General features: G+C 32.8%; 3 protein-coding genes across 7 annotated transcripts; 2 read left to right on the forward strand and 1 right to left on the reverse strand.

Annotated features, from left to right (window-relative positions):
• Nucleotides 1-5,365: 5,365 nt before the first annotated feature.
• On the forward strand, nucleotides 5,366-9,753 carry LOC102581215 (uncharacterized). Of its 3 annotated transcripts, XM_006353606.2 has the most exons (4): nucleotides 6,114-6,226; nucleotides 6,465-6,598; nucleotides 6,676-6,731; nucleotides 9,435-9,753. In XM_006353606.2, exons 2-4 carry the CDS (start codon nucleotides 6,506-6,508, stop codon nucleotides 9,643-9,645), a joined length of 360 nt encoding a protein of 119 aa, XP_006353668.1. In that variant the 5' UTR covers nucleotides 6,114-6,226; nucleotides 6,465-6,505; the 3' UTR covers nucleotides 9,646-9,753. The 3 variants fall into 3 exon arrangements, with proteins under 3 accessions (XP_006353669.1, XP_015166913.1, XP_006353668.1); XM_006353607.2 differs by lacking the exon at nucleotides 9,435-9,753 and having other exon boundaries at nucleotides 5,366-6,226; nucleotides 6,676-9,106; XM_015311427.1 differs by lacking the exon at nucleotides 9,435-9,753 and having other exon boundaries at nucleotides 5,366-6,598; nucleotides 6,676-7,502.
• Nucleotides 9,754-11,941: 2,188 nt separating this feature from the next.
• LOC102581551 (uncharacterized) lies at nucleotides 11,942-17,672 on the forward strand. Its single transcript, XM_006353608.2, has 4 exons — nucleotides 11,942-12,282; nucleotides 12,480-14,457; nucleotides 14,547-14,774; nucleotides 17,419-17,672. Exons 2-3 carry the CDS (start codon nucleotides 12,543-12,545, stop codon nucleotides 14,687-14,689), a joined length of 2,058 nt encoding a protein of 685 aa, XP_006353670.1. The 5' UTR covers nucleotides 11,942-12,282; nucleotides 12,480-12,542; the 3' UTR covers nucleotides 14,690-14,774; nucleotides 17,419-17,672.
• Nucleotides 17,372-23,440, reverse strand: LOC102581887 (probable protein phosphatase 2C 42). Of its 3 annotated transcripts, XM_006353609.2 has the most exons (6): nucleotides 22,790-23,440; nucleotides 21,237-21,607; nucleotides 20,418-20,654; nucleotides 19,071-19,163; nucleotides 18,296-18,393; nucleotides 17,372-18,072 (listed from the first exon to the last, which is right to left on the reverse strand). In XM_006353609.2, the coding sequence occupies exons 1-6, from the start codon at nucleotides 23,091-23,093 to the stop codon at nucleotides 17,997-17,999; spliced, it is 1,179 nt and encodes a 392-aa protein (XP_006353671.1). In that variant the 5' UTR covers nucleotides 23,094-23,440; the 3' UTR covers nucleotides 17,372-17,996. The 3 variants fall into 3 exon arrangements, with proteins under 3 accessions (XP_006353671.1, XP_006353673.1, XP_006353672.1); XM_006353611.2 differs by lacking the exon at nucleotides 18,296-18,393; XM_006353610.1 differs by lacking the exons at nucleotides 17,372-18,072; nucleotides 18,296-18,393 and having other exon boundaries at nucleotides 18,551-19,163.
• Between the last annotated feature and the right edge of the window lie 1,344 nt (nucleotides 23,441-24,784).

Consider the following 24,784-nt stretch of genomic DNA (forward strand, 5'->3'; position numbering starts at 1 on the left):
TTTTTTTTTCACGTCTTTCTTTACAACTATTTTTATCCCCACAATATGCCCGTGCCTTGCACGGGCACGCTTATCTAGTAAGTCTTAGAAGTGGAGCTATTCCTTGTTGACTACTCTTCATTTAAAAGTAACCCCAATAAGTATTTTAATTTAAAAGGAATAGGATAGTTACTTTTCGAGGAGTACTTACGTTATTAATGCCACATAATTATCTCACTAATCAGATCATGATATAGACGGTCTGATCAAATTTTTAAAACATTAGAGAAAATATTTATTTTTAAAAAGTGACCATCGATAATCATCAACAACAACATAACGTTACTAACAAGATAAGAAAATAAAAAGAAAATTCTTGAAGAAGTTTATAAAGCAACCCTAGTGTGTCCCAAAGGGTGGTTTTATAAGGTCAACACCAATATAATTTGAATAACATTATTGTTCTTATCATCAAAGAACCAAATGACCTAATTATTGCAACTTCTTTTTGATCGTTACCATGAATATAATTTTTGCCTGTGGTCCTTTTTCATGATGACTATTTAGTAATTGACTTTTTTTTGTTTTAATTTTTTAATATAATTTATGAACCTTTTATACTATTGTCTAAATATGCCTTTCAACAAATAAAAAAGACATAACATTATATTAGATCATGCTCTACAAATTTTAAACATGATACTTTCTGACATTAATTTCTGCCAAAAACCTCAAGAAGTAAAAAAGGAAACAATGAGAGAAAAATAAAATAAAAGGTCAAACTAACTATTTTCAGCTTGAATCGTGTATAGATATAAAAACAATTATTCCCTCGGTCCCTTTTTATTTGTCAAATTTTGACTAGACATACCTATTAAGAAAACAATGATTGATATAAAAAATTTATAATTTTATTCCTATTAATTGATAGAGTGTTAAACATATTTACTCACTATATTTTTCAAAAATATTAACTCAATATAATGTTAATAAGTTGATGATATAATAGGAAGGAAAAAAAATTTCCTTCCTGATTTGTCAAAAATGACAATTAAAAAAGGAAAATCAAATTAGAAAATATTTGACAAGTAAATAGAAATCGAAGGAGTAATAAAAAATAATGTGTACTTTGGTTGTGGGTGGGGTAAAAAAAAAATTATGGAAAAAAATCTCTCCGCTTTATTAAAATCTTCTTTTAAACGAAAATTACTTCTTCTTTTTTTAAAAACATTTTTTAAGGAATTTTCTTAACCCATAAACCATTATAACTTTAGCGTTTGAAGCAGAAGCAACTCTTCTTATCTAAAACACCCTATATGTCATTATTTTTGTGTAAAGTTAATTTTAAAAAATTAAATTATCATTTATTAATTAGCATGACTTGGATAACCACAAGATAATCCAAGCAACCACTAGCAACCAAATTTATATCTGCCCAATACATTGGTTTAATCTCAATATCAACACTTAATTGCTTTGATGATCTTATCCTCTCTGTCTCTGACTTTAATTCCATGTAGAAAAGGACAACTTAAGAGTTTTTGGATTTAAACTTTGAAAAATAAAAACTTTATGATAAAGAGCTTTAAATATCATATACGACATGAATATAAATTAGTTAAGTGAAAAAATATTTATTACTGAGTATAAATATAGTGAATGTTTATCTTTTTAAGAAAATTTAGGGATTTTAATTTTGAGATCAAGTCAATTTTTCCTTATAAATAGAGGATCAACTCAAATTTAATAAGATTAGCCATTAAAATTTTTTAAAAAAATCTTATTAATTCATCAAACTTAACCTTCACTCTTTAAAACTAGTGCGATACAATTATTTAAAAGAAGATTTATTAACACAAATTATGTCACCCAATAATAAAAGCTTGGTGGCTCAAAATTCAAATATAGTCAAATGAATTTGAATTATCTCAATGTAACTTATTGCCTAAAGGCTTATAGCATGTTAGACTAGACTTTCAAATTTTCTTTGTTTTGAAAAATATCTTTTCTCGAATCTCTTTTTAAGAAAAAATATTTTTGACGAGTAACATTTTATGTTTGATTAATTAATTTAAAATTTATTTTTATCATTAATGGTATAATGTAAAAATATATTCTTTAACTTAGCCCAGTTAATATTTATATCCTATAATTTTGGGTGTGCACAAGTAGACATTTAAATTTATATAAATTTGAATAAATAAACATATACGTCCTACATGACAATTTATGTCCTACGTATATTGTGTCTCATATGACGCATGTATCTACTTGTTCAACTTTATATAAATTTAAGTACCTATTTAAATACACCCAATTGAAGAGTATAAATTTAAAATGAGATCAAATTAAAGAGCACATATTTTGTATTATATCATATTAAAACAATCTATTGGTGTGACATTTTAATATTAATAAAAATATATTATATGTCACATTATGTATCATGTTATGTCCATTGGTGGACATTACATTTGTGTCTCTTTACTCTCGTCAATTATGGAAGAAAGTGGTCATTAGTTGTTAGTAACTAATGTAACCACCAAATCTTTATTTCACTCATTATTCTATCTTTATGTCTTGTAACTTATGTAACATTTGGGCCATTTATTTGGCAAATTTACTACCCACTATCTTCATATTCACTGCAAGGAATAATTCATCACCTATAAATAGTGTGGTCTTTCTTTGTGTTGGGTACAAGAAGAAATAACAAGAGATGTACAAGAAAAGATAGAGTAAAAAAGATAAGTAGTATTATATTGAGTGTATATTGAGGTTAGTGTAGTGAAAGAGAGAGTAGAGAGATAGAAAACATTCCAAGTCTTCAACTATATTCACTATACAAAATAGAATATTTATATGTTGAAGAAAATGTTCTTTTTGTGGAGCTTTGGACTCTTCAATTAGTTGTATGACGTTGTTGGGCTGTTGTATCCTGAAGGAGATAAGTCAAGAGATATATTGTTGAATCGGTGTAGATTATGCCGCAGTGAGCTTGAATTTCCTTAAAAAGAACAAGATATATGCGCCTCAACCTAAAGATTTATTTATTCATTTTTATTGTTTATAATTTATTATATTTATGGCATATTACACCAACGCAATAACTTGTGTTTTGGTCAAGGTTCTAAAAGTATCTAGAAAAACTGCTTTTTTTCCACAAAGCTTCAACAAGCTATTATTTATAGGAAAAAAAAAAACATAACAGAAGAATAAGTCCATTCTATTCAGCAAAAAAAAAAGTCCATTCTAGTTTTTACATTTTGTAATTTAACCATTCATTTAGTTCACAAATGATCAATTCTTTAACTAATCTTTAAAATCATAAAGTGACAATTATTTTGAGATCAAGTGATAACTAAAATGGGAGTAAGTAACTTGGATCGGAAATTTCTCTCCTCCATCCCCTATTTCTCTTCATTGAACGGAACAAATTATAATTTTCATCACCAATAATAATGAAATTGATAGAATGCCACATATTTAATTAAAAGCCTCAAAATTCATAGTTTGAATATAATTTTTGTAAGGAGGACAATTTGTTCTTAAATTGTCTTACACGATAGAAATTCAAATTGATTAAAATTCTAATAAAAATACTTCGTAATTAGAGTCAGAACATCAATTTTAATTTATGTTTCTGGTGCATAGTCACTTTCAAGTTTTATGTGACGTTACGTCAATATACTAGGACTAGGGTTTCCTCAATATATGAAGCAAATAAATAATGTAAAGTTTTTTAAGAGATCAAAGATATCTTTATATAAATTACTAGTTTCTGGACATATAAAAAACATTTTTGTATACTTCTTTATTTATTTAACATTCTATATGACATATTTAACATTATAAGATTAAGAGGGTGTTCGGGTAAGTTAATTTTTAACTTTGGTAAGTATTTGATAAATAAGAAAATAACTACAAATAAGATGTTTCTGTATATCTTTAATTTAAAATATAAATTCATTTTTTTAATTTTTAATTTCTTACATTAAATTAAAAGTACCAATATTTTCAAATTTTTATAAGGAAATAAAAGTGGTCCAACTTGATTAACTAGAGTACTGGACAGCTAGATATATATGACAGATCTATTTTGTCAGACCTAAATCAGCCTATCCTATGCTTCCGCCAATTTAAGTCGGCGCATATAATCCATATTTTTCTTTTATATAGTTTGAACATTTAATCCAAGTTGATCCAAAAAAATAACAAACTTATCACGGTATATAATTTTTTTTTTCATTTTAACTTATTATTTAATATAGTTATGATAAATAAATAAATTATAAATAAAGAAAATGACAATTTAAACAAGATAGGTTATATTCCTTTTATTCGCTTCACTTGTCCACGATGAATTTTACAATTTTTATTTAAAATAATAATAAATAAAATATATATTTACCATAATATGCATGACTATTAACATTTTAATTTTGTTTTTGAAAAATGATGGGGGAATTAGTAGTTATGTTAAAGGTATAAAAGGATAATTTTTTATATCTAGTTAAAAAATATTTTAATATAATAAACAAATAAAAATGAAAGAAAAATAACTTAAAATTCAATTCGAATTGACTCAATTAAATGTTACTTAATAAATTATAACTCAACTCGTCCATTGATTTTTTTTGTCGTCTATTGATTCTACTTATGTTAACCATCAAAATAGTCCGACTCACCTATTTATTTTAATATTATAATTACGAATTCCTCAAAAAAATTTCACACCAGATCAATTTAAATAAGTATTAAATATTTAAAATTTATTTTCACTTAATTCATATCCTCATAGAAAGAGTCAAGACTAAAGAAAAATGCATCTAACTGAAAGTGAACGTTTGATAGTACATTTATATTTGAATATTTATCCGATAAAATTTTGAAAATTTAATCTTCAACTATTTTCAAAAAGCCAACTCAAATCATTTTATTTTATTTTTAAAAAAATTTCACTCATAAATTTTTACAAAAATTAAAATAAAATAAAATAAAATACATATATAAATTTAACTTTCACTCACAAAATTTTAAAACAATCTAAGTAAAAAATACATAACTAAATACAATTTCAAAGTTTAAAAATCATAATTTAAAATTTTTTCGAATTTCAAATTTATATACAATCAAACAAAAGACAAATACGTGGTACTCAACGTTATTCTCTGGAAAAGCAGTCAGCCAAAACGGCTCCAATTATTGTCGTTTGCTGTATAGGTTCGCTGTCTATTGAGAAGCCCATATTCAACCTCCACTCTCGGGTTAACTAGTGATCATGGTTACTTTAACCACACTCACAATTTGTTTTAATAATTACACCTCAAAACTTCCTCTTATTTACAATCCGACCATCATCTTCTCCCAGCTATAAATTTACCCTTCAAGACTCGCTAGGTTTGCCAAACTGAAAAGCCTTAGGGCACTTTTTAAGAGATCTATACAAACAGAAATTGTTTATATAGATCTTCAGCGAAAATGGCGAATTCCTCTAGAAGGCCTAGTGGGTCGGTGTTGCTTAAATCGGCGTTTGAGAGGTCAATCTCACCTACCGGCCGGTTCTGTAACACCACCACCACCGCAACTGATGCGATGTCGTTCGCTTCGTACAGCAACTCTAGTTTTTATTCCTCTCCGTCGACCGGGTGTTTCAATCGATCGGCTTCTCCGACGCGCGTGAATCTTCACGCTCTGGCGCCGGTGAATTCTACACCTAGCGTTAGGTTCTCCATTGACAGATCCATTTCTCCTCGGCGTTCCATGGCGGTGTCTCAACGTGATCAGGTGGTTCGAAAGCAGATTCCGAAGAGAACGTGCTTATGCTCACCTACGACGCATCCTGGTTCGTTCAGGTGTAGTATGCATAAGAATGTGAAGAATATTCCTTCGATTTCGTATTCGCCTAGCCGATTGAATGCACGGAGATCGGCAATGACGAATTCACTGGTGCGTATCTGGTCTGTTGAAGGTGATTTAGTGAAACGAGCTTTGGCAGCTCTTATTAGGCCATCGTCGCATCATCAGAGACGTCGAGGTGACTTTCAACCGCGTCCTAGCCGGCTTTCCAGAATGTCCAAAGCTGATAACCTGTGAAATTTCCGTTTCCGTGGTGTAACAGGTTGGTGATTTTCATATATTAACTGAGGCTCATCTCTTGAGAGTTTTCCGGCGGTGGCGTCTGATCCAGGCTGCGGTTCTTACTACTCCGGTGGTGAAATGAAAGCTATAGGGCAATTTTGATGCAGTATGGAAGTAGTAGAATTCTACCTTGTACATATGGTGTTGTTGCAGTAACTGATTGCAATTGAAGGACAATTTGGACTTTTAAAATCTAATTAAACAGATTAAAATTTAAAGCAAAAAATCAGGAATTCGGAACTTCGATTAAATATTAATTAACAAATCATGAGAAATTTGTGTGTGGACTTCTTTTGATGTTCGATGAAGTGGCGTGACTTGTTTCTCTTTGTGTTCGTTCACAGCCTTTGTGTTTTCCGTCGTGTTTGGCGTACACCGTTACGTTATGCAATGGCGTTTCCCGTTCGTTGGCCGTATGTGCGTTCGTCGGCCGTATATGCGTTCGTCGTGTTTTGGCATCTTTGCGTCATCGTTCGAGGTATTCCTTTTCTATATAATTTTATTATTTCTAGTTGAATTTGTTAATGTTATTCTTTTTGGTGTCATTGTTTTCAGGTTCGGAGTATTCAGTGCCAATTCAAATTCTTGGACCAACGGAGAGTGGATGCCGTGTACGTATATTAACAACAGATCTTCGTAATTTTTACCTTACCCTTGTCTTGGAATCACGGAGGAAGATTGAAAATAAATGTTAAATTCAAGTGAGACACGTGAACATACTGGACAAAGTAAAAGGATCATGAAATGAACAAAAGAGGAATCTTGAGATTACAATAATGAAAACAATAATAGTAAAGGCTAAAAAGAGAAATAATAATTTGGAAATTAAGTAAAGGAGAAACGCCATTAATGAAAGCAAGAAAATGGGATACAGGCTGTACGTACTGGTATGGCCCAGTTAGGATGCCAGTGGTCCTAAGCATGAACTTTCCCGAACATTTTGAACAGCTAATTTGGACATTCTAGAAGTCACGGTATGACTAAAAATGGCTGGAGTTGGTTGGCATATTGAGGGAAAGTTAGAAAATGAGGAATGAGTCCAAAAAAAGGGAGGTCTTGAGTAGTTCTTACTTCATTATCTCCCTTTTTGTTCATATTCATTCACACTCCTATTCAATACTCATGGAAAAATCCACCCTTGAAAATTATATATAACAAACACTTGTAACACAAGACAAAAGTGCTAAGGAGTGGACTTGGAAAAAAAAGTTTTTGATTATCAACCTAAACACAACACCATTGGAATGGTGCCACCCCATTTGTTAATATCCATTAATATTTCTTGCAAGAAATCTACAATTATTTTATTTCTGAAGTAACACTTATTGTTCATGCTTGAACTGTATTTGACATAATTCTTTTATTAGATAGATTTCAACCAATACCTAAAGATCTTTAGCAACCACATAACTCATTCGTCTTGTAAGAAGGTTGTTGACCTGGAACAGACATACAATAAAATTCATAAAATTTCTAAGGAAGTTTTATAAAGGTGTTTGGACTTTCGAGGTGTTTTTGTGGCTTATATTAAAGCAATTAAAGACATGTATGATGGAACCAAAGATTTGGGTAGGAACTGTGAGAGGTGACTACTCAGAACATTTTTTGTTCATGACGGGGTTGCACTAGGGATCAACCCTTAGTATGTTAGGACGAATTAACATGGTATATTTAAGGAGAGGTGTTGTAATGTACGTTATTCGCTAATCACATATTATTGATTAACGAACACGTAGAGGAGTTAGCTGTAGGTTGAAAGTTTGGAGACAAGCTCCAAATCTAAAGCTTTCAAATCAAGCAAGACTAAAGCAAAGTACATGAAGTGCAAGTTCAGTGATGTAACACATGAAGTGGAGGTGGAAGTAAAGATCGATAAACAAGTCATACCCAAGAGAGGATGTTTCAAGTATCTTGGGTCTATAATCCAAGAAAACGAAAATATTAACGATGATTCACACATTGTATTGGAGTGGGTGGGTGAATTGTGGAGGTTCACATTTGGCATACTAAGTGATAAGAATGTGTCACTAAAGGCTTAAAGGTAAGTTCTATAGAGTGATGGTTAGACCTACTTTATTGTATAAGGATAGAGCCCATGCCAATCAAGAACACACATGTTTAGAAGATAAAGTAGAAATATGAGGATGCTCAGTTGGATGTTTGGCATACTAAGAGAGATAAGATTAGAAACGAAGTTATACACCAGTAAGGATGAGGGAAGCTAGATTAAGATAGTTCGGACATGTGAAGAGGAGGGTTCGGATGCACCAGTAAGAAGGTGTGAGAGGCTGGCAATGAGAACAATGTTGAATAGGTTGATCCACATGAGAAGGACGAGCCAGAAACAATAAAGACACCAATTCTGCTATGAAGGTATGTAAGACAGAGGTTTCCAAACAAATGATATTCTCCTTCTGTTGATTACTTGTTACTAACAAATGGCAGTGAGATTAGCTGTTTTGATAAGACAATGCAGGTTGATAGCAAGTCCAAGTGAATTTAGGAAATGGATGAAGTATACTCACTCAACATAAATCAAACTTGGGACTTGGTCAAACTACTGGAAGGGAAAGACAAGTCAGAATAATGGGTTACAGGGTGAAACAGAAGCATATGGCAAGCTAAGGTTTGGTAATAAGAGGTTTCCAACAAAAGGCATGTATGGATTTTACTGAGATTTTCTCCCATGTGGTTGAATTACCTACTATTTGAATTGCGTTTAGTATTGTTGTGGCATAAGATTTATTATCATTTGTATTTTGAGCATTTAGACGTAAGGACAACCTTTCTCCATGAAGATCAAGATGAAAGACTAGTATATGTAAGAACCTGAAGTGTACATAGAGGCAGATAAGAAAAATCTGGTCTGTAGACTGAAGAAGAGTCTCTATGGTTTGAAACAAGCACCAAGAAGTTTGACAGGTTTATGATGACTCATTGTTGTTACTTGAAGAAATTTATAAATTCATACATTATTTTGCTCCTGTATATGGCTGATATGTTAGTGACAAGTTAAAACATGTGGGGGATCACAAAACTGAAGGAAACTATATAAAGGGTAACTAATTGCCATAGTTAGCCACAAGAAAGTGAAAAAAAAAAACAAATTAATGAACTAACCTACAAGTTTTAGTGATGTTTTCATGTTGCTCTTGGGATGAATTACTCCTATAATTTGTTTTCTTTCATATATGTTCATTAACTACATGTTTTTATTTAAGGTCTCGGTTTGACTTTAGTGAGGAGAACGTTGAGACTCACGTAGTGTACTGACGTTCTGTTTTTGGAATCTACATTGACCTATGCCAATGTAGACGCAGGTTTCATAGACGAGCAGATAACAAGTTAGATTGCTTTATTTCAGAAGTTGATTTGGTGAGTTCCGCCCTTCACCGTGGAATTTCTTCTTCTTTTCAGTTAGAATTTTTCCAGCATTTTTTGGGTATTAGCCAGAAAATTTATGTCCTGTGCATTCCCCTTAGTGCTCCAGTAGAAAGTGTAGGCTCTTGGGTGAAGCCGGTATAGCAAACACTACTTGGGGCCTTATTTTTTTCAATAATAGTAGGTTTACAAATTATTATTTTCAAAATAGATTTGATCAATTGAAAGCATATGATTATTTTTAAAATTTTCTATTTACTGGGGAAATAATTGAGAAAGGAACATGAGAAAAAAAAAAAACCTTCACCACGATTTTTTTCAAAATATAATGTTCCTCAGATATACATTTTTTAGCCTTGTTTTCAAATGATAAGTGTTAAGAAAAATGACATAAATAGAAGATACTAATATTTATTATACTCAATCAGAAGAAACGACTTGATTGTTTTCAAATGCATATATTTTGCTTACTAAATAATGTTGACAATTTTATTAACATTTGAATATTCGGAAACAAGTTTTTAAAATTAAAATTGATAAAATCCTAACAAAGATTAACAAAGTCTCAAGAGAGATTAATTGAAAAAAAAAATCATTAGAGAAAATTGATTATAACAATTTTTAGTAATTTCACATCTCAAAAAGTAAGAATAACTTAAAGTAAAAATATATACAAAGTTTTTTTAAAAAATATTCAAGGACTCTTATTATGATTTTGTTTTAGACCATCAACGTTGTTGAACCATTAACGCTTCATTAACATGTTTTTAGTAGGGTTATGGTTGTTCACATTTGGCATCATTTTCTAATTGTTTAGATATTTCGATATATCTTTTGAATTATTTAAGATTTGTTGGAATAAAGTTTTGATTAAAAAATTTAGTTAAGGAAAAATTGTGCATTATAGCAAACTATTAATTCAAAATAAATGTTATAGCTACAATTTCATTTAATTCCAATTCGCAGCAAACACATTGTTATTAGCCTATCTCCCTTGAATCTCGCTCACCACTCTCAGTTCTCTCCCTTGCCTCTCTCACTTTTATACAAACACAAATGTATAAATTGTGTTTGTATAAAGTGAGAGAGACTGCATATACAAATACAAATACATGTCTCTCCGTCCTATACACTTAAAATTATATTAATACAAATCTTCACTTGCCCAGTTCTCTTTTGTCTTTCTCTCTCTTTGTATAATTTGTGTTTGTATAAAGCGAGAGAGAGATTTGATATACAAATACAAATACAAATGTTTTAACTCGATTCGATCGTATACAAATTCAAATTTTATGCAGATATACAAGCACAATCATTGATACATATACATACTAGTTACATACATACAATTATCTAACCGATATACATATACAATTCATCTCTCTCCATTATCTGCCCTCTCTCGCTTGCATCTCTCCTAATCTCACTCGCCACTATAGCCTAACACAAAGAACATATACATATAAAACACAATTTTCATAGACACAAACGCTTGATTTATACAAATCAGATGCTCCATAGCTAGTTTGCTATAGAGCGCAAATAGCAAAATTGTAGCTATAGATTGCTAATATGATTTTTATGTTTGTTATTCCTAAAATTTACTCCAACTTAAAGACATTGAGCCCCAGTTACGACTTATTTTTAAAAAAAATAATTCATGACAATATGTACAAAATATTTCTATGCAGTGAAAGTTGTGAGTAGATTCATCATGTCAAATCTTGGTACAAAATACTGAAATATTGTGAAGTGGATTTTGAAGTACATTTTAGCAATAAAAGGTTTGTACCAAGATGTTGTTGATTCAGATATGGCTGGACATCTTTCTCGTGGAATTTGCAGTTGAAATTTATATGATTCCACACAGAGCAGAGATATTTACTTAATAGGAAAATGGCCTCCCACAACCATCATCCTCTTAACACTCTATTTAAATGGCGGTTACATATTGTTTCATAATATATCTTATTATATTATATTTTTCTATATTATTTTAATAAATTATATCATTTTTTCTATCGTTACATAACGTTATACATACGTAATTTAAAGAATAAATCTACTAGAAAAGTAGGGTATAAGGTAGAGTTATAAAAAAAAGAAGATAAAATATAATTAATAAAAAACAAGTAAATACAAAATAAAAATTCTGTTAAGAGGTATATATAGCCCACCTTCTGTAGATTAAGGATCCTTTTGATCATTTTTCTAAATCATTTGGCTTTCTCGTAAATCTAACACAAGTCTGGCACAATAAAAAAACTGATTCAGAATTTTAAATTTATGAATTTTGCTCTTGATCATAAATATACCCTTAATCAATTTTACTTGGTAATTTTTGCATACACAATATTTTACAACATTATTGTTTTTTTCTTAAAAAAGGTCATAAACAAAAATCCAACAAATATTTTCTAAAATAATTATTACTGTTGAAACGATTAATTTAAAGCCAAATTGAGAGAGTCCTCAGAATGTTTTGGTCAAAATTATGGTGGCCACGTCTCGCAAAAAAGAGAACATGAAACGTAGAAACAAACATGGAAGAGAATGGAAAAGAAAACAAATCCAAACAAACAATCATTGCAGATTTGCTTTATTTGTCAATATTTCCTTTTCTCTTCCATATATATCAATCGATTAATTGTTATCGATCGACTATATATATGAATCAAGGATAATCTTTTATTTCAAGATAGCGATACGTTCTAAAATAAGTGAAGGAGAAGCTTTCATATGATCTTTTTGTTGGGAGAGCGTGTTCATCGTGTATTGAAGGTAATCTAATTTTCTTTTTCTCTCTTTCAAATTTAGGTTACATTTCAACAAGGCATATCTAATTCCATAAATCAAAATTACATCTGTACAATTGAGTTTGATGATCATTTGCCATGAACATGTTTGAAAAGATTGGTCTTTATTTCATTATTTTCGATGATTCCGCAGCATCGTTATAGTTATTTATTGATTTTCAGGACAAAATTATAAGTTGATTTTGGGGCTATTCTAATTAGATTAGCTTATTGGAGTGACAAACCATGGGGAAGCCAACTGGGAAGACGAAAAGTAATGTAAAATCAAAGTCAAATGATGGAAATGTGAAGCATAAATCAAAAGCATTTGATGAGGACACAGCTGTGTTTATCAAGATGTCTAAAGACCTGAAGGAAGAAGGGAACAGGTTCTTTCAGAAACGCGATCACGAGGGAGCCATGTTGAAGTATGAGAAGGCACTCAAATTGCTTCCTAGGAACCATATTGATGTTGCCTATTTGCATAGCAACTTGGCTAGTTGCTACATGCAAATGGGGCGTAGCGAGTTTCCAAGAGCTATAAATGAATGTAACTTGGCACTTGAAGTTGCTCCCAAGTATAGCAAAGCTTTGTTGAAGAGAGCAAAGTGTTATGAATCATTGAATAGGCTTGATTTAGCTTTAAGAGATGTGAACCATGTCTTGAGTATTGAACCTAACAATTTGACTGCTTTAGAGATTGCAGACAAGGTTAAAAAGGAAATAGAAGAAATACTTAAAGTTGAAAATAAAAAGTTAGTCTTACCCCTTCCAGAATCTGCCAATGTTGTGAAGGATAACATGAAAAAGGAGAAGAAGAACAATAAATTTGATAGAAAGAGGATAGTTGAGATTAAGGAAACGAAGATTGATGGAGTCGAAGAAAAGAAGGCCGAGGACAAGGTGGTAGTGGAGGAGAAGAGAACCGTCCAGGGAGAAAAAACAATGACAAGAACAGTGAAGTTGGTTCTTGGAGAGGATATAAGATGGGCACAGTTACCAGTTGGTTGCAGTATTCGACTTGTGAGAGACATAGTTCTAGATCGATTTCCAAATTTGAAGGGCGCACTTATCAAGTACAGGGATCAAGAAGGTGATTTGGTAACTATTACAACTACTGATGAGCTCAGGTTGGCTGAATCATCTGTTGATCTTCAAGGTTCTTTAAGACTCTACATCAAAGAAGTTAGTCCAGATAAAGAACCTATGTATTTGAGGGTTGATGAAGATGAGAAATCGAGCATCTGCAGATCAACTATAGTAAAAAAGGATGGGGAACTGAATGAAGGGCCAATTTGCCCTGAGAACTGGTTTGTCCAATTCACAAGGCTATTCAAGAACCATGTTGGAGTTGATTGTGACTCGTATCTGGATCTTCACGAGACAGGAATGAAATTATATTCAGAAGCTATGGAGGACACTGTTACAAATGAAGAAGCAGAAGGGCTTTTTGACATTGCTTCAGCTCAGTTCCAAGAGATGGCAGCTTTGTCTTTGTTTAACTGGGGAAATGTACACATGTCTAGAGCAAGAAAAGAAGTATTTTTCACAGAAGAGGGTTCTGGGGAGACGGTGTCGGAGCAGGTTAGATCTGCATATGAATGGGCAGAAAAAGAATATGAAACTGCAGAAATGAGGTATGAAGAAGCTCTTAGAGTCAAGCCAGATTTCTACGAAAGCCTTCTTGCACTCGGTCAGCAGCAGTTTGAACAAGCAAAACTCTCATGGTACTATTTGGTTGGGAGTAAAGTTGAATTAGAGACAGGGACATGTGCAGAGATCTTGGAGCTATACAACAAGGCTGAGGATAGCATTGACAGAGGGATGGAAATGTGGGAAGAGATGGAAGAACAACATCTAAATGGACTCTCAAAATATGAGGAATATAAAGCTCAATTGTACAAAAGGGGGTTGGAGGGTATACTTAAAGATAAATCATCTGAAGAAACTAAAGAGCAGACTGAAAACATGAGGTCTCAGATTTACCTGTTATGGGGAACCATGCTCTACGAACGTTCCGTGGTGGAATTTAAGATAGGATTACCAACCTGGGAAGAATGTCTAGATGTTGCAGTAGAAAAGTTTGAACTAGCTGGAGCATCACATTCTGATATTGCAGTCATGATAAAGAACCACTGTTCCAATGAAACTGCTCTCGAAGGTAAAATATGAGTGAGATATTTGTTAACTGGTCTTTTTATGTTTCTCTTGAGTGATTTTCTTTAACATATTGTACCTGTTCTATTCCAGGGTTCAAAGTTGATGAAATTGTACAGGCATGGAGTGAGATGTATGATACAAACAGGTGGCAGACTGGGGTGCCAACTTTCAGGCTAGAACCATTGTTCCGCCGTCGAGTTTCAAGCCTTCATTCTATACTGGAAAATATTTGAATTGCAAAGCTATGATACATTAAAACAAAGACTATTGGTATCACCTCAACAAGTTCATGCAGTGATATACTTCCCAAGTCAATATGTAAGTAACTGCTTCCTAGAGCAGTGTGTCCTTTACATGCTAATGCTATTGTTACTTAACTCGAAGCATGTTACCCTTGAGGTTTCTGATGCTTTTCCTGTCTGTTCTTTCCATTCTTGAGTTATTACAAGAAAAATAAAACCATAAAAGAGTAACTTGAACGGTAAAAAAGGAAAAGGAAGAAGATAATATTTGGAGATGCATGTTACTCTGAATAAGATTTCATGTGATATTTTCTTGATTGATAATGTTATCATCTCAAAACAAAGATTTATTTATGTGAACTCTTGTGATTGTTGTGGTCTGTATTGGGCTTTTGCCGTATCATCACTTTAGTTACAAGTCAGAATGTCATGTTAGCTTCGATTGGAACAGGACATAATAAAGGAGCTAAAATAGAAAGAAAGTTTATTTCTGGATCCTCTTTATAGAAGAAGCAGAAGTTAAATAGGATTGGCCAAGCTTCTGTGAAGCCAGAAGTGCTTATTTTTAGAGCGTTGAGGTGTTTGGCTAAGCTTTTAGGAAAGAAATATGTGTTGTTGAATCTTGAGTAGTAGCAAAAGCTGAAAAAAGAAGCTTTTCCCAGAAGCACTTTCAGAACCTTAGCCAAGCACAAATTGGTTCTCTAATATTGGCAAAAGTGCTTTTCAAATAAATTTGTCAAACACAAACTGCTCCTCTTTAAAGGTGCTTTTTCGGAAAGCACTGCTGACAAAAAAAATAAATCAAAATAAACAGGTTTTTAAAGCTTGGCTAAACGGGCTATAAATGTGAAGAATAGAGTCCTAACTGCAGAAAATCTGACAGTGAAACAACTCATATGAAAGTCTCCTCTAAAAGTACTGCTCAGTAGTAATTGAAAACTCAGTTAAAAGATACTGATTTTAATCAACTGCAGCATTATCGAACCAAAAATATTCAGTTATAGCTACCAATGAGAAGTTCCTTTTGATTGTCATTAACAAATACCCGTGGAAGGGGCTTTTTCCTTTGAACAACATCTTCCCAAGAACCCTGAATAATTTTTGTTTAGAATCCTGGCTCATAAAAAGTGCATTATTGTTGTTGTTATGCTAGTTATCCATGGTCAAAATAAACTACAAATCTACCTAGCACTTGAATGTAACTCTGCAATACAGTCCAGTTTGCATGTTATGAAATCTTCACCAATTTATTAGTCTTGGCAAGTTTTTTGATGACAAGGGAACTCACAGTTGCTACCCTTTGAGTGACCACAGGGTAAACCCTGCAGACCTAACTTGTCAAAGCTAAAGTCTTACATAGCCTGATGATCCTAGTTTTGGCTGATGAAGATGTCATAAGTTGAGGAATGTCCTGTGCGCAATTTTTTTTATTGCAGCTGCATAAGAACCTCTCTCTATTGCTTTTGTTTTACTGGGAGAGGGATCATACATATTTTTTCTAATAACCGTAGGGGTCGTTTGGTGTGATGGATAAAAGAAAATAGTCCTGGGATAATTTGTTAGTTCCTTTTTATTCCTTGTTTGGTGACAAACTATGGGATAACTTATCCCAATATTAGCAAATAGTACTGGGATAAGTTATCCTTCCTTCTAGGTGAAATAACAATATCAGGATAACTTATCCTGGGATAAAAAATTAAAATGACAAAAATGTCCTTCAAATCCTTTCTATCATCACTTTTGTTAGTATGGCTACTTCCTCAAGTTTAACCAAGTGTTTTAGTGAATTTTGGTCAAATTTCTAGAGTTTTTGCTGTTAATTTTTTTCACTTTTGATAGCCATTTTAGTGCAGTTTTTGCTATTGATTTGGTGAATTTTTTGCGGCTGTCTTGATTCAGATTTGGTTCAAATTTTGTGATTGTTTTTATGCAATTTTTGCTGTTTTAGTGCAGTTTTTGCATCTGATTTGGTGTATTTTTGTCACTTTTTTCTGCTTTCTTAATGCATTTTTGGAGTTTTGATCCAATTTATTTTGATACAGTTTTTAATTCAATTTTGATTAATTTTTTTTTAACTTGTGATAGTAAAGAGGAGAGCTTCCCACGGACCTATTTCTATTTACGTGGTATACAAATTTAAGTAAATGAAATTCACGTAATTTTATTTTTAAAAGTAAATAACTAAAACTCTATTAAAAAATACATATATAAAACCTAAATAAAATGGAGGGTATTTTTGTAAACAAACAACTTATTCTTAAAAAGTATACCATGCATAATAGTTTTAGTACAACAAACCAAACAGTCAATCAAAAACAATCTCAGGATAACTAATCCCAAGATAAATAATCCCAGCATAACTAATCCCAACATAACTTGTATTCAAACCAAACGACCCTGTAGTGTCCAGGTCAACTTGCACGCACATCGCCTAATTCCACTGGATACCTGTCACCAACAACAGGTACCAAGTAACTCTGTCCACTAAGGCTAGAATAGATGGGAAGAAATCACCTAGTCTTTTTATCTCTGTTGGATTTGAGCCTGAGACCTCATGGTGCTCAACCTACTTTATTGGCCGCTAGGCCACACCCTTGGGTGCAGAGGGTCGTATTTTCTTTCAATAATAACTTATCATACACATATTAGATTACTACTGTTTGTTAAATATAGAAGATGCATCTCCTTCACTCATAAGTGATTTTCTCGTGTTCTTGCAGATTCTTTCTTGTGAGTTATTGTCTTCATGTTCTGTTATTTGCCTTTGCTGATACATCGCTGAGTTCCATCTTTTCAAGAGATTTGTTTGTTCTACATGTGAAGGTTTCTGTACCATCATTGGCTTTTACAGTTTTTTGTTATTTTTTGTTAGAGGACCCATGCAAATTAGTTGCATTCAATTTTCACAAAACTAGTAAACTGTAACATTGAATTTGTAAGTCTGTTGTATATAGAAAATTGCACTTTCGGTTTTCGTCTTCATTCAATCTCACAGATTTGGTATATAGCTAGTCAAGAGAAGTTTATTCTATAATTAATACTCCCCATTGTTACTGTTAGCCATCCAAATCGGGAAAACAATGATTATAAATTAAGAGAGCAGAAAATGCTGTAAGCAAAAGAAAAGGATGCATGTCAACAGGGCCGAATATAGTGTATATGTAGCAGGTCAGATTGCTTGCAGCTCCGACCTTGCATATATATATGAAAATCTATTAGAATCAGTATATTATTAAGAGAAGTGAACCTAACCTACTGCTTCAAGAGAGTCAGGTGCAGTTGGCCATTGCTCCTCCAGCTAGTTAAACTCAAGGCACTTCCTGGATCTGCCCTTGCCTGCCAACCTCCAAATGGTGCTTTTGGCAGGAAACTTCCTGGGCAAAGAAATGCAAAGTTGGTTTAATATGGAAAATGACTGCACAAAAAGTTAGATGAGGTTGTCCAGTATAATAAGACAGTGGAATCAGAAGCACCAAAAGAGGGGTACATGTAGTCAAGGAGTTTGGGTTTGAATTGTGTGTGTGTGTGTGTGTGTGTGATTGTGAAGCTATCAATGAATTAAAGAAAAGAGGTCTTCAATATCAAACTGTAACTCACCTTGCAAAATAAGAAAATGACCCCCATCTCCAAGTTCTTGAAACCAACGGCGTATGCCTAGCCTCCATTGCCATTTCAAAGAATTGAAACCATATTCTCTGTGTTATTTGAAGAATATGATTTCTTCAACAAAGGACTTACCATATACACAAAATCTATGAGGACAAAATACTAAGATTAAATACAAGCGAGCTCGTTTGATTGGTCAAATAATTGTTCTCTTCTAAGGGAAATAAATTTCTTCCAATTAAACAATAAGACCGCAGCAACATCCTCTTTTAATTCAAAAGCCATCATTCTCTTGTGGCGAACCATTTCCTTTTAACACTTGTAACAGGCGGCAATGTTACAAGAAATTAACAAAATACTCCAGAATCCAGAAACAAAAACTAGTATACAGAATAAATTAATAATGAAACAAGGCTGTTACATAGAGGTTGACTGTATCCAAAACTTTTGAATTAGCATTCTTCTTGAACTCCACCTATAACAAGGTTTGAGAAATTCAAATTATAAGCCTCTTCAAAGGAAAAAAAACACTCTTATACAGCGTAGTTGCTTCACTGATGCTGCTCCGGAGCCGCATATCAAGGAAAATTTTGGTGTTGTGACAGAACCTCAGGCACTAGTAAAAAATAATATATTCCTTCAACAATCAGTGTTCTAAAGCACTGCGAATAGAAAGTGTTGGATCTTGCACAACGCCTCTACATATCAGGTCATGGTTTAAGAATAAAATAATTACAGTTATATCATCATGAAAATGACGTCGGACCTTTTTGTCAATGTTTCGAAGATCAGAATATCGCATCTCTCTTTTTTTGGCAGCTACATGGAGAGCAGCCTTGACAAGCCTCTTTGCACTTCCCTGTATTTGCAAGAAAAATATGAGCATGAAAAAGTGAGAAGATTTGTTTTTCATGTTCAAGAATGCATACCAAAATACATCAAAAGGGACAACAAGCTAAAACCATCTCTTTGAAAGAGTCTATATATATATATATATATATATATACACAGAGAGAGAGGGGATCTCGAAGGGTAAGCCTTAATTAATAAATTGAATCATGAAGAGTAAAAGGATTATGTCATTTGGCATGGTACTGAGTTTACAGGGTTGTTATTATGGAGAGTAAAGATGATATAACTGTGAGTAACTCAAAGGAATTTCAAGGTTGTGCCACAGCTTGAGTGGCTTCAATCACTGGTGTACTCCCAAGATCAAAGTAACATTTGATTATCATCCATATGTTACAGAGCTCTTTTGGAAAATGCATGACATCTTTGGTACACTTCTGTTACTTTTTCTTTCACCATTCACCATAAAAATAAAATATACACCGCAGGAACCGGTGATCCCATTTCAAACTAGATTTGGAAGGTCTGAGCATTTCATTTAAAAGACATCACGAAGAGGCATCCACCTACTTGCAGAAATTGAAAGAGATCACAAGGAGAATAGAACTTGGAAGGTGAAAGCATCTTCTCACCCGAAAACCTGATTATTTGGTGTTAAAGAGATCGACTTTTCAATAAAATTATGAAGGAATAATTAAGGAGAATATTCAGGGTATAAATAATGGAAAGACATTAGGCAAGTCATCTACAAGTTGCTGAAATCTAATGGGGAATGCCAGAGAGCTTGAAAACCTAAAAGAAAAGTAACGTCTGAAGATATGATTCAGAAATCATGAGGGCGATCATAGGATGTGCACTTATGCTGGTATAGACAAGCGCTTATGGAGTGTATGAGGAAGTTGACTCTTGGATGGTCCAATTTAGTACACTGGATGTATATCACTGTGTGATTACCGATTTGGGTAGCATATATATCTATCTCTTCGGTTTTCTGTGTGGTTTGCCTTTAGTGTAAGAAGAATATAGTATTCCTCTTAATAGATGGTTAAGTTACAGTAGTTTGATGTGCTTTCATTTTATAGACTTCTACATACTTGGTAGTTACTGAAAATTATCCTTGAATTATCAAAAAATAAAATAAAATAATGTATATCATCAAAAGTAAACATGTATTTGAAGTCATAGTTTGCCATAAGAAGCATATTTAGCTTAAATTGAACTGAATATGCAGGAAAAGTACAATGGTTTGGTGCATTGAACTTACTTTACGAGGGTGACTCTTCACAATTTCAACGGCCTTTTCATTGCTCAAGTGCTCCCATAGACCATCAGAAGCAAATATGAGGAAGGAGTCATTTGGATGTAGAGGATGTTTTAAAATTGTTGGAGTGGCCAACAGGATAGGCATATTAAGGGGTGGAGGAACTCTGAATTTTCCATTTATTGGTTCCCTGCAAAACCTTGTGTGTTTAAGATAAACATCACCAATGGATCTTGAGACCTGCAGTCAATTTAGGAGACCGATTATTAAGACATAAGTTGCAGACTAGAGAATGAATTCTAATTTTTATCCATGAAAAGCAATAATTGTAGAACTTCAATTCGAAAGTATGACATACAGGTACAAACTGATCAACCATAGACTAGTGACACTTTCGGCAAAAAAAGAAGAAGAATTCTTTATCCTACCGATAAAAATATAAAATATTAAAATCGATGAGAAACAGTAGATATTCGAGACGCGTATCAATTTTTCTTTAAAACATGATGTCATCTTGAAAGTTTTTAAACCTGCTTTTCTACCCAAAATTCAGTTTACTTCAGTTCATTATTACACCATATGGCCATACATAACATGGTAATTCCCCAGCAAAAAGAAGGCTGACAGAAGCTTAATTATTTACTGCAAGTGGCCATAGAAATAACATCATTCACATCAAACTCTGCTATTATAGATCGTGATACACATCTAAGCATCTATGCATATCCTCTACAAGCATAGGAATATGGGAAATGCAGGGAGAACTTGGAAGGTTTTTTTCATAATTTAATAACAAGAAACTTTTCATATAGTTGACCTTACCTGAATTATTCCTTTTACCCTCCAAACACCATGTCTAAGAACAACAATTTGAGGATCATTTGGATGTAAGTCTTTTAGCTCCCACCTAACAGACTCAATATTGGCATTATGCTCCGTTGATAGCTGTATGGCAGCAATTTCCCCAGTGTTTCCAACCTTCTTTCCAAGGACTACTCGAGAGTCACCAAGATTTGCTACAAAGAGTGTCTGCTGATATATAGCTCCAACCAGGCAGCATCCCCCCACTGTCGCTAGCTGTGGTCGAGAATGCCAATTTTCCGAAACAACAGAAGTAAACCCTCTCTCTGTCTCAAGAAAGGCCCTTTGAATTGTCTCCTCTGTGACTACACCATTTCCTTCAGCTGATATTGCTGCATTAAGAGTAAAATCCATGAAACCACTACAAAGTTTTCCTTTCCTAATGTTCAATATCTAAATACATTTCTTTCACCCTCAGGGCTTTGGTCTAGTACTAAGAATGCAGTGCATGATGTGTGCCATTGACCCTCGGGGATTCTCTATTATCAAGAAAATATATCCAACATATTTCGCTGTTTCAAAAATTTTGAGGAAAAAGGAAACAATCAATGAAAAACTTGATCCCCCTGGTTTTAGGAGTTTGGGAGTTAGAGATGGTAATGGAGCAGAAGGGCCAAATGAAGACCAACCAACTATAATATTTCACATGATCACATTAACAAAGTAGATATCAGGAATTTCTATAAAATAATTTAGGAACGCTTTACACTCTAAGCTATTTATGCAATTAAACCCTTTGACTAGAAAGAGCTCAAGGAAATGCCTCTAAAAAATCCATACACCCTATTCATCAAGAAACCTGCAGAGAAGGTACCTTAAGAGTTAGAATTTTTGTAACAAGGATTCTCAAGAGTTGATCTTTTTCAATAGTACAATGCAACTGCTACCAGATATCACGGGGAACTTCCATATCTTTATGATTATTCCCAGAAACAAAATTATTTAATAAAGCTCTAGAATGAAATAGGCCCGAATAAAGTGGAATACAAAAGATTCATATAACTGAGCAGGTGCCCTTAGTTAAGTTCCTTTTGACTCATAAGTTCATCTAAAGGTCAGTTGTTCAAGTCAATAAACATGAAGGCCCCCTTCTCACTAAAGCTCAAGCATTCACTTTTCTAGTTAGAAACCAACGTCTTGGGACTAATGTGGAATCCACTCAAGGACCCCCTCCCCACCCTGTGACTTCAACTAATTAGACTTGGGGCTAGTTTTGCCTCATTCTTGAATCAACCTTCCCCACTTAAATCGACATATCCTAATATTCATTAGACTTGGGGCTAGTCATGCCTCATTCTTGACTAAACCTTCCCCACTTAAATCGACAAATCCTAATACTCATTAGACTTGGGGCTACTCTTGCCTCATTCTTGAATCAACATTCCCCACTTAAATCGACTATCCTAATTTCGATATGAGACGCAGTAGATTGACTACATAGCAAATATTTAACATCTTTTTTTCTAATAAAACAGATAAAAATTGGAAAAATTACAAAGAGAAAGAAGATGAACCTTGGAAATGTCGAAATAAGTGATCACAAACATAACGAGCAGTTTCAGGTCCACCATGACCATCATAGACTCCAACAAAAGTTCCAAATGGACCAGACTCAATCTGGCTCTGATCCTCTAAAACCTGATTAGCTTGCACAATTGCCATGGAATATTCCCCACTCCCACAATTCCCAATATCATGAAACCACAACAACCCATCTTTCCCAAATCCACCATTGGAACTTTCACCACCCCTAATTTCACTTCTTCCAGCTCCACCACTACATTTACTGTAACTCAAACATCTTGGAAGGAAATTCATCAAATCAAAATTCAAGAATCCCACATGGAGCTAACCCCAATTCAAACAAGAAAAAAGAACTTAAAGAATCCAAGTACCCAACTTCCAAAATTGGAAATTTACAAGGTGAATCAAATTTTCTTGAAGCAATACTAAGAGTTAGATACAGATATGTATATGTAGAGGATTGTAGTTTGGGGGTAAGGGGGCCAGAGGGAGGTGGGAGGTGTTGGTTGGAGGAGGAACACGAAATAGAATGTGCCTCATTCTTAATTTTGTCGGCTGCTAGTAACAATCTCTCTATTGCTTTCTTATACTCCACCATCACAAAATACTTTTCTCATATTTCAATTCTCCAAATACATTATTGATCTTCTATCAAGTGTTTAACCATTAAGATTTGATAAATAAACCAAATTAATTATGAACATGAATTGATAAATTGCGTTTTGCTTAGAAGTAACACTAACATATCATATAATAATCGAAAGCTTGAGACTGCAACAAATAAAAAATTGAAATTAAATCCTAAGTTACTGACTTTATATATCGAATGATATAAATATAATTTAGTTTAATCCATTAAAAAAAAATCTCAAATCAAAACAGTTAAATCAATAACTCATTACCAATAAATCAATAACTTTCTTTTTTATTCTATTTTGAGTAGCCCTACTCTTCATCATCTTTCCATTTTTTTTCTCTCTCAACTCTCTCTATCCTAGTCAATTTGCTAATCATTTACTTCATATGTCCTTAATTACTTGTCCATTTTGACAAATAAAAAAAAGACAAATTCTTTTTACCTATTATACCCTCAATTAAATGACTAATTATTTTGAAAAATGTAGAACTTTTCATTCACTTCATAATTAATAAGGGTAAAAATGATAAACTCACTATGTCATTAATTATTTTCTTAATAGGTGTGTCAATTCAAAAGTGGACGGAGCAAGCGTTAACAAACTTTAAGGTTCAAGTTTCAATATTTGGTTACGACATGATTATAAATTTATACTAGTAATTTTCGCAGATATTTGGTACACTTATTCTATCTTTAATTTTTATTTTTATTTTTTTTAATTGTATTTAATTTATTAGATTTCAATGAATTTATTATATTTTTATACTATGGTTCCTAAAAAGATAATAGACATACTCTCTCATTTTTTGGACAAAGTAATAAAATTGCTAGTTCTAGTAAGCCTAAAGTACCTAAAACTGGAAAAAGTTTTAAAAGTTATACATATTGATTATTATTATTTTTTTACTATGCCTGATTTTGATATTAATTCAAGGGAGCCATTCTATGATGAATAATTGAAAAAAACAATTTGGCGATTATGATAATATGAATGAGGAAGAAAAACATGAATTAGATGAACACCCACTAATTCAATAATCGAAACTCCAACTCAAACTGGATTTGGAGCTTGACCACTTCATTTACAAGTAGGACATACATGAGGTAGACATTTGAAAAACAATCACACAGATAAATGGAGTACAAGATATTGGTTGTGCTATTAACATTCAAATATGTTCAACAACAATTACACCTTACCCCCTAGTAATTTACGAATTTGTGCTATCACGATTTTCATATTTTACATTCATCAAATATAATCTTACTACTCTTATTACTTACTCGACCACTAATTTCTTCTTTAATAGGTCAATTCTGTGTACCTCTGTGTAAGAATAATTTTTAG

The sequence above is a fragment of the Solanum tuberosum genome, unplaced genomic scaffold (genome assembly GCF_000226075.1).
Source record: "Solanum tuberosum cultivar DM 1-3 516 R44 unplaced genomic scaffold, SolTub_3.0 scf00158, whole genome shotgun sequence".
In the NCBI taxonomy this organism is placed as follows: domain Eukaryota; kingdom Viridiplantae; phylum Streptophyta; class Magnoliopsida; order Solanales; family Solanaceae; genus Solanum; species Solanum tuberosum.

What these genes read in the sequence shown, in the direction of transcription:
- LOC102581887 (XM_006353609.2), bottom strand. Translation starts at nt 23,093, where the DNA reads ATGAATTTCCTTCCAAGATGTTTGAGTTACAGTAAATGTAGTGGTGGA. An exon ending in GGGTAAAAGGAATAATTCAG is followed by an intron (nt 20,655 to 21,236) that starts GTAAGGTCAACT and finishes AATTGACTGCAG; the next exon opens with GTCTCAAGATCCATTGGTGA. An exon ending in TCATTTTCTTATTTTGCAAG is followed by an intron (nt 18,073 to 18,295) that starts GTGAGTTACAGT and finishes TTCTTTGCCCAG; the next exon opens with GAAGTTTCCTGCCAAAAGCA.
- LOC102581551 (XM_006353608.2), top strand. Translation starts at nt 12,543, where the DNA reads ATGGGGAAGCCAACTGGGAAGACGAAAAGTAATGTAAAATCAAAGTCA. An exon ending in CAATGAAACTGCTCTCGAAG is followed by an intron (nt 14,458 to 14,546) that starts GTAAAATATGAG and finishes GTTCTATTCCAG; the next exon opens with GGTTCAAAGTTGATGAAATT.
- LOC102581215 (XM_006353607.2), top strand. Translation starts at nt 5,461, where the DNA reads ATGGCGAATTCCTCTAGAAGGCCTAGTGGGTCGGTGTTGCTTAAATCG.